Source organism: Leptonotus elevatus, chromosome 2 (assembly GCF_054856555.1).
Source record: "Leptonotus elevatus isolate MCC_2025b chromosome 2, RoL_Lele_1.0, whole genome shotgun sequence".
Lineage (NCBI taxonomy): Eukaryota > Metazoa > Chordata > Actinopteri > Syngnathiformes > Syngnathidae > Leptonotus > Leptonotus elevatus.
In genome coordinates this window covers 38,943,669-38,953,001 of record NC_141240.1, presented here as the reverse complement: position 1 = coordinate 38,953,001, position 9,333 = coordinate 38,943,669, and the positions used below count along the sequence as shown (strand labels likewise).

At 40.1% G+C, this 9,333-nt stretch overlaps 2 protein-coding genes across 2 annotated transcripts; both read right to left on the bottom strand.

Annotated features, from left to right (window-relative positions):
- Positions 1-56: 56 nt before the first annotated feature.
- Positions 57-4,976, bottom strand: LOC147179962 (ras-related protein Rab-9A-like). Its single transcript, XM_086069846.1, has 2 exons — positions 4,829-4,976; positions 57-2,674 (listed from the first exon to the last, which is right to left on the bottom strand). Exon 2 carries the CDS (start codon positions 2,618-2,620, stop codon positions 2,015-2,017), a length of 606 nt encoding a protein of 201 aa, XP_085925972.1. The 5' UTR covers positions 2,621-2,674; positions 4,829-4,976; the 3' UTR covers positions 57-2,014.
- Positions 4,977-5,670: 694 nt separating this feature from the next.
- On the bottom strand, positions 5,671-8,541 carry tceanc (transcription elongation factor A N-terminal and central domain containing). The gene is made up of 3 exons (XM_086069043.1): positions 8,434-8,541; positions 7,829-7,949; positions 5,671-7,648 (listed from the first exon to the last, which is right to left on the bottom strand). The coding sequence occupies exon 3, from the start codon at positions 7,642-7,644 to the stop codon at positions 7,021-7,023; it is 624 nt and encodes a 207-aa protein (XP_085925169.1). The 5' UTR covers positions 7,645-7,648; positions 7,829-7,949; positions 8,434-8,541; the 3' UTR covers positions 5,671-7,020.
- Positions 8,542-9,333: the final 792 nt, after the last annotated feature.

Sequence of the window (9,333 nt, the reverse complement as noted above, 5' to 3'; positions counted from 1 at the left end):
ATATATTTACTATCAGCCAATTTTGACAACTTGACACAAGAAAAACAAACAAAAAATGCATTCATTACCCTCTTTTATTAACTTGTGCATTATTGAGCAGGAAAAAAATACACATTTTCAGTCAGACAGAACCATTTTTTAACACCAGAAGCTTGTGGTTTTGTTATGTCTTGCAATTGTGATGAAAATGTTTTATTTTAATACATAACATTAAAATATAATAAACGTAAAAGGAGTAGAAAGATAAGAGATGAAGAAATAGGAGCGGATGAAAAACATAGTCCAGTAATTGGAATCATATCTACAAGAACACTAGATGAAGTCATCTCGTCACAGGGCGACCATCTTGGGACAGTGCTGCTACAGCACACATAACATTACAATCAATGGAGCACAGACAGAAATAGCTGTAGATTTCTCAACACATTTTCATTATTGCTGTTAGATATGAGATCAAATATAACATTATGCCACATTTAAAAAAAGAAGAAGCTGTGATTAAAAAAAATCAGCTTGAATTATAGCCACGTTTCATAAGGTGTGCAATAAACTAACCGTTTGTTAATTTGTCAATAATTCAACGAGTTACCAGTATGTAAGTAGGTAAAACCACCTTACCACCGACAACAGCACAGCGCACCAGAGCAGTCCTCTGTCCTAAGATGGCCGACTCTGGACTAAAACTGAGACTAACCCCTACCTTCACGTGCGACGGGAAAGATGGACCTTACCAGTCGGAAACTCCTAATTAGGACCGAGTTCTGTTCATGTGATTTTGTTGTTATAGCAACATTGTGTATGCTACGTAACTGTGTAGATTTTAAAACAACCTGCTGTGCTAGCGGACGTTAACGCCCTTATAAGTGTTATTATTTCTTGCCATTCACAAATCCTTTGGCGCTTTCCGCCATGTTGAAACTTGAATAGTTCTCTCAATTCGGAAACTCGGTATCAAAATAAATTCCCAGTTGTCCAGTAGAAAATACGACATGTGGGGGCGTTCACGTGAAATTTTCTACTCGACATGTGGTATTTACCATAATTTCAATACCACATGAAGGCAGCATAAATTTAAAAATGGCGGATAAAATTAACACTAGTTACAGCCGTACAGTATTGGTGCAACACACACACACACCATCACAGGATCATTATTATTATTATTATTATTATTCAACAGGAAGTTACCTGATTTCAATAGGAAGTGACTCAGAAGTGACCTGATTTCAACAGGAAGTGACCTGGAAACGGCCCAATCGCAACAGAAAGTGACCTGTTTCAACAGGAAGTGACGTGGAAACGATCCAATCACAACAGGAAGTGACGTGGAAACAATCCAATCACAACAGGAAGTGAGCTGTTTCAACAGGAAGTGACGTGGAAACGGCCCAATCACAACAGGAAGTGACCTGTTTCAACAGGAAGTGACCTGGAAACGGCCCAATCACAACAGGAAGTGACTTGTTTCAACAGGAAGTGACCTGGAAACGGCCCAATCACAACAGGAAGTTACCTGTTTCAACAGGAAGTGACGCGCGAAACAATCCAATCACAACAGGAAGTGACCTGTTTCAACAGGAAGTGATGTGGAAATGGCCCAATCACAACAGGAAGTGACCTGATTTCAACAGGAAGTGACCCAGAAGGTAACCTGATTTCAACAGGAAGTGACGTGGAAACGGCCCAATCACAACAGGAAGTGACCTGTTTCAACAGGAAGTGACCTGGAAACGGCCCAATCACAACAGGAAGTTACCTGATTTCAACAGGAAGTGACCCAGAAGTGACCTGATTTCAACAGGAAGTGACGTGGAAACGGCCCAATTACAAGAGGAAGTGACCTGATTTCAACAGGAAGTGACCTGGAAACGGCCCAGTCACAACACTTAGAGCCCAATGGAGGCAAGGACCAGCTGTGATGGTACCAACCTCGGATAGTTCATAACTTGCGACAGCCATTTTGGACAGTGACCGTGAACTGGAGGCGTGCTGGATACCAAGACGTGAGACCACTTCAGCAGCAGCTGGAATAGGAGCCACTCTTGTTACTCAGGTCCACCGTGTTGGTGTGGATGAGGTGGTCAGCGCGGTCGTCCAGCGCGAGGATCAGGCGAATCGCGTCTTCAAAGGCTAACGCCACATTGGTGGCATCCTTGGCGCTGGTCTCAAAGTAGGCCATGCTTCCGTTGTCACGGCACCACTGCCGCGCGTCCTCTTCCGACACCTGCCGCTTGTCCACGTCCAGTTTGTTACCCAGCACCACAAAGGGGAACCTGTTGGGCTCCTTGAGGTCGGCGTAGTAGGCAAACTCTTTCTTCCAGTTGACCAGGTTGCGGAAGCTGTGCGCGTCGTCCACGCTGAAGGTGAGCAGGCAACAGTCGGAGCCGCGGTAGAAGGGCGTGCGCAGGCTGCGGAAGCGCTCCTGGCCCGCCGTGTCCCAGATCTGCAGGGTGACACTTTGGCCGTCCAACTCCAGCTCCTTGTTGAGGAACTCCACTCCGATGGTGTGGAAGAGGTGGGAATCGAACTTGTTGGCAACGAAGCGGTTCATGAGCGAGGACTTGCCCACGCCGCCGTCGCCAAGGAGAACGACCTTGAACAGAGGTGACTTGGAGGTCATGGCTTGGGCGTGGCCAGTCTTCAGGCGAGCGGTAGCAGCAGGCGTTTAGAGCCACTGTTGATGAAAATCATCAGAACATTATCGATTGTTGCCAAAGCCAGTTATTAAATGATATTCTACAATAAAAAGGCTGGGTTGTTTTCCTAACCCACTTCGCTGTGCATTTATATCCCAAAACCTTTTTTTTTTATTTTCCCAGTCAGTTACTTTAATGCTTTTTTTCTTCCCTTTTTGTTCAATATTTACACTGTAATTTACTATGGATAGGCGAGTAGTGATAAGTATTAGGTAGCTAGGTAGGTCCGTTTTACAACGGAACTGGAAATTGGAAAATTAACTTCCAGTGTGAATGGAGCGCAATCCTCTAATTTCAGCATATCAACCGTAATTGTTCACTGATTTCTGTAGTCCTTCATTAGAGCAGACTGATTATCTTCTGTGTTTAATCAAAAATAAATAAATGCAATCATCTGTTTTTACTTTGGAAAACAATTGCCGAACCGGTAACATAGCACAACATCAATCCACCATTTTTTTTTAAATCACTACACAAATACTAAGTACAAAATAAACACCAATCACTGGTTAATAAACAGTAATCGGGAAAAAAAATTTCTGTAATACACTTTAATGCAAAATTAAAATGAATCATCACTTCATACACCAGACTGCTGCTGTCACATGCGTGCGTCCTCGGGGGAAATACCGGCTCACCCGTGCCTTTTTTGCTCAGCAAAAAAAAAAGAACAAAGTTTGTGTTGACAAAATATTTCCCTGTTTTGTTAACTTAAATAATACGAGTACAGAGGAGAGAATTTTTTTTTTTACCATCATGTTACATCACATGTTGTTTAAGAGCTAATTAGCATTAGCGGCACTTTTATGTTATGCACACATAAAATGATCAATACTTACCTGTACATGATGAAACCAGCATTATCAGACTGATCTTTGACAGACGATAACAGTGATAAAAGTATCATGTTTATGTGACAACTATATTAAGAAACGACAGCGACTGTGTACGACTCTTTACGGTGAAAATTCACCAATTTCTGGCCAATTTTTTAATTCAAAATTTGGGGGTTGAATTGTTAGGTGTGACCTTTTTTGTAAAATCCAACTTTAAACTTCAACTACTACTACTACTACTACTGTATGTACTTCATCTTTCGAGAATTTTTGAATTGGATGGACTTTAGATCCACTGTTGAAAGAAGACTTTGATTGCTCCTCTTTTATCTATCATTGCTTCATACAACAAAGCATATGCCGAAATGGAGACAAATATTTTGTTGTTTTGGTATGGTTTGTTCATGTTTTATGTCATGTGTTCTGTAAAGTGCTTTGATACCGCCGCAGCGGTTGTGACAGCGTTATATAAATAAAGTTGAGTTGAGTTTGATGAGTTATTAACATTGTTTTTTAGTTTTAAATCATATTTTAGCCGTTTATAATTTAGTTAACTCAGTATGGCTGTATGAATAGACCTGTATTTTTATCTGTGTTACTTTCATGAGAAAGAGCAACGGGTCTGTCTATTCATTCTGTAATCTAAAAGGGAGGTTTCCGGGGCTATGTCACCAAGGGAGTCAGGCTCATTATTTCTGTATTCTTTTAATCTGATTTATACCCATGGGAACGGATTTTTTTGTAACCAGGTGTGTTGTGGGCTGACCTTTTTCTGAACCCTTTTTGTGAATAAATAACGATGTGAGCTGGAGAGAGGGAGCCACATCAGAACAGAGACATCGCTTGGATGAATTTGTCAATGTGGACCAGAAGCTTCTGGTAATTAAAATCTTTGCAAAGGAACTCCTTCAACAGAATCTCACCATTCAGTTAATTGAACACGCAAAGAGTACAATACTTAATATTGTCTACTCTAACAAGTTCTACAATGTTTTTAATATTGTGTCATCATCTCCAGAGGTTGAAATAAGACGTATATTTTAAGTAAAAAGTACAAAGAGAGATTTTCATTTTTAAACGTAAAGAAATAAAAAGTATTTGATTAAATAAATACAGTACTCAAGTAAAGTATAGGATAGGTCGCCTTCCTGACAAATCGATTTGTAGTCCGGAAGTAGAAACTTTGTACTTCGTTACTTTTCACCGCCAAATTCCATTTAATTAAGAGGGGGGAAAATGCTACATGCTGTGTGTGGTTTCACCTCAACACAGCAAGCATAAATGTCGTGAACCTACCTTGTGCGTTGACTTTTTCTGTGTACTTCCATTCAGCCGGCTTGGCAGCCTGTGCATGAAGGCGGCAACATGGCGTTGGCTGTCTGGCCCAAGGAGACTCATGAGCCCCGTGTCCATGTCACGCCTCCACTCGTCATGTGCATGATGCTGTCTGCCACACTTTATTGTTTGATTCGTTTGGGGGAGGGAATAAACCCTTTGTATGCATCTCACAACTCACATGTGCATTTACAAAATGTGGGGGAAATTATATATGTTTTTCCTGTACTACGAGACACAGGATACTCACAGTTCTGCACCCGTGGATTTTTTTTTTTCCAATTCAAAAATATTTTTGGGGTTGAGTTGTTTTTGTGAGACAAGCCCCGTTTTTCATGGAAAAAAACATTAGAGATTCAGCATTTTTTTGGCATCACCAAAAAAAAAAATCCCAATGCATTTCAATGGCGGCCAATTATACGCGGATTTTGACTATTCAAGTGCCATATTTAAAATGACATTTTTGCCATACATCTAGTCTAAGTGGCCCCTCAATAGCACCGATAATAATTAAGTTGCCCATCCCTGCATGTTCACAAGCCTTTTACACACAGACATGCAAGTTTATTTGTATCGCTCCATTCATATACGGCACATCATGAAAATCCATAGAGAAGAAAAGAACCAATGATTAAAACCAAAATTAAATTAAAATATGAAAATCAAGAACAGTAAGATATACACACACACACATACATATATATATATATATATATATATATATATATATATATATATATATATATATATATATATATATATATATATATATATAATAACAAAATGGACGCTAGCTAGCCGTATACCATTATCCATTATGTGTGTATGCCATGTTGGCCCCGTTGGCCGGACCTCAGGCTGTTTCGCTTTGAAAGATTCACATGCTGGTCATTTCCCGTGAGCATCACATGCTTGATCACATGAGACGCTTTATTGATGCAGACAGTTTTATTTATTCAAAACATTTTCAGGCAAGCACGGTGCACTAGTGGTTAGTTAGCACATTTGCCTAACAGTTCTGAGGTTCTACACTGACACCCTTAGGCACACAATATTGTTTAATTTAGGAGTGTGGAAACATTTATGGTCAAGGGCCACATTTGATTTTTAAAACGGACATATAGTCCGTCAATCTTGGATGAGGTTTATAAAATAAAATAAAAGTACTTTTGAACGTTAAATACTTGAAATTCAAGAGGGCTCTGTAATTGCTTATGCATGCCACAAGAGGGCGGTAAATCCCAACGGAGAAGACCACAAAAACAAAAAACTTTCTAATGTGTTAAAAGTAGCAAGGTACGGGAGTTTGCTCAAATCAAAGGAGATTGCTATTCTGTTTGGATTGATTCATTGATTGTGGTCTGTAACAACAGAAACAGAAAATAATTAGCAAATAATCAGCCCCATGCATTATATCCAACACATACCACCTTTACATTAGCCTTATCAACAGTATTAGCTCGCAATGGTGTGCTAACTAGCAAGACGTGAGATGAATAACAGATAGGCTTGTTAGCACCCTTTGTAATAATTTCCTGAAAATGTAATACAATTTGCACTGAACTCAATTAAAAATGTAATAAAACTAAATAATGTAAGAATTCCGAATAAAACATCTCGACTGATATTGTGATTTTTACCAATAATGTACTATATTATTATTTGGCCCTACATTTTGGTGTTAAATGTTTCAAAGTTGATTTTAAAAGTGTATTTTTTCAACACTGTCTGATTTAAATGTAATGTTTAATGGTTAATCAAAAGTAAGCTCCGCTCCACATACTTAATTAGAACGGCTCTGCCGCAAAGACTTCTGGGATATGACATCATGGAATAATGTATTACATTATTGGTAGACTATATTACTGGTGAAACTATATATGAAACTATTATTGTTTTTTTATTAAATTTTGGATCGAGTCAAGTGCAATTTTTATTACATTACACACATTATCAGGAAGGATGCTACAAGACTTTAAAAAAATCACTAAGAGGGAATTATGTGGAAATTCACTGTATGCACATTTCCTCAAGTATTATGTTGAAAGAATGACCAAAATGTTATTGTTGAAGTGGTTCACACGACGCGTGTCCATGTGGACATGAATCCGTTGAAAACGATGGCATTGTGATTGACTTCTCGATGAGAAAAATCAGAGGCAGACCCAGCCGCTGTGGTACCACTGCTGCCCACAACCGCTGCACGTCACAAAGGTCATCGACTGGTCATCGGGGCCTCCCGGCCGCACCCACGCCGGCAGAAAGAGCGCCCCTCGGTTCACCTGCGTCACCTTGCAGTCCGAGCCGCCGCAGCGCTCGCAGCGGATCCGCCTCGTCTCCGTCCCCTCCATCCCGCCAGGAAGTTGCCTCTCGCTAACTCCGCGAGACGAGTACTCCTCCCTCAGTCGCCGGAGTTCAACGCAGGCCATCTCCTCCGCTGACATGCGGGCGAAGGCCTCAGGGGTCAGGGAGCCGCTCATCAGGCCTCGGTGCAGATGGCCGTTTTTAGGATTCTTCAAGTTGGCCACCTTGCTTCTCACACAGGCTTTGTATTTGATTTGATTGCGTGCGTGGATAAAGCGGATGTGCTGCTCCACCTGCGCGGCCAGCTCCGTGGCCTTGTCCAGGTCGTGCGGTTCAGGGCGAAGGGCGGAGACGAGGAGCTGAACACATTTGGACCTCATAGAGGCCGTGGCGTCATCTGCGTGATCATCTTCGGCCAAGGAAGAGCACGAGGACTCTTGCTCTGCTGGAGCACTACTAGAGTGTTCTGCCATTCCACTGTGGGGAATTCCAGTGGTGGGAAGTAACAAAGTACAAATACTTTGTGAATGTACTTAAGTAGAATTTTCAGGTATCTGTATTTTTAAACCTACTTCTACCAGAGTCTTCCTCTTACACAAGTATTTGTGCTACTTAAGTACAGAGTGTAAGTATTTGTTTCCATCTTTGGGGAATTACCATCATGTGCTGCCTCTTCCGTTCGGCTCGCCTCGCACCTCCATCAGAGCAGCTTTCGAGGAGCCTGTAGAGAATCTTGGCGCTGTCCGTGTACTCAAGGTGCTCCATGCTGACGTCACACCTGTTAAGGTCACCAAAGAGTGTGCACGTACACATTTACATTTTTTTCTTCTTCTATTACTTTTACTTTTTTCTTAGAATTTATTTAAAAATAAAAATAAAATAAAAATACCCAAGAGCAACTAAACACTATAATTAGACGGGTGGGATTATATTATCACAATCTCAGATAACAAATAGTGGAATTTAAATTTAGGCTGTAAATGTCGTTTAGTGCTTCTGATAGAAGTGGAATGTATGCTATTCATGATCAGTCATAGATTGTACATATATGCTATTTAATTATTAGCTATGCACTTCTTGTTAGATGCAAATTGCATTAGGTCGCCTTAAATTTCACATTGGCCTACGTAATGAGTACTAATGACAATGACGTTCATGTAAGCTCTCGGTCCACGGTGGGGTATACACTTTCGTGCATTGTGGTGTCTCCGTAAAAAGAATATATGCGTGTATAAAACACGTTTGTGTGCGCGAGTACGTACCTCAACTCCTTCGCGCAGATCGCAAATGTCAACAAACTATCGTGAGCACGGGAGCGGCCATGTTGAACACAAACAAGGACGCCACATGAATCGGCCACAAGGTGGTGCTGTCGCCTGGGAGATCCACCGAGAAACGGAAGTCGAGTAGATAGCTTCTTCTTCTTCGCTTGAATAGCGTTTAATTGAAAATTACCGCCATCTATTGATTTGATGGATAAATCGTACCGCATGTAAACCATTCATATTCGATCCATTTTCGGTTATTTTCAGGTCCAATAATTCAACTCTTCTGGGAGGATGTACGTCTTTGGATCACTCCTGTGTTCACTTCATTTTCAGCCTCTTTATCCAGAGATCATATTACTTTTAGACTCACCCTTGAAAACGAGAATGAGGAAATATCTACAAATCTCATTTTAAGCATGGCAAAATTCTTTATCCACAAGAAAAAGCTTTAAAAAAATCTAAGCCCGGTTTTCGAAATTTTGTAAACGAATTTGGCATATATGTTAAGTCTTTAAGATTGATTAAAAGACCTAAAGTACAAATCATATATAATATTTTGAAGAAATTCCCTCTTGTGTTAATTTGATTATTTCCTGATTTTATTTCTGTAATGTCATTATTATTATTATTTTATTTATTTTATTTTCATGTGTATAATTTACTATTGTATGTGAACGTTGTATGTTTGATTGTTTTGTGAACTACTGTTCCCTTGGCAGTTATTGTTGATTTGTATTGAAAATGGTTTGTTCATTGTTGCCAAGTTTGTATGTCTTACAGCAAAATAAACAGTTCAATACAAATAAAAATGATAAAATCTGGGTGACTAAATTCTACCAAAGTCATTTTATTTTAAGATACTAGTCGTAGTTTTACGTAGTATTGCTTTGTGCA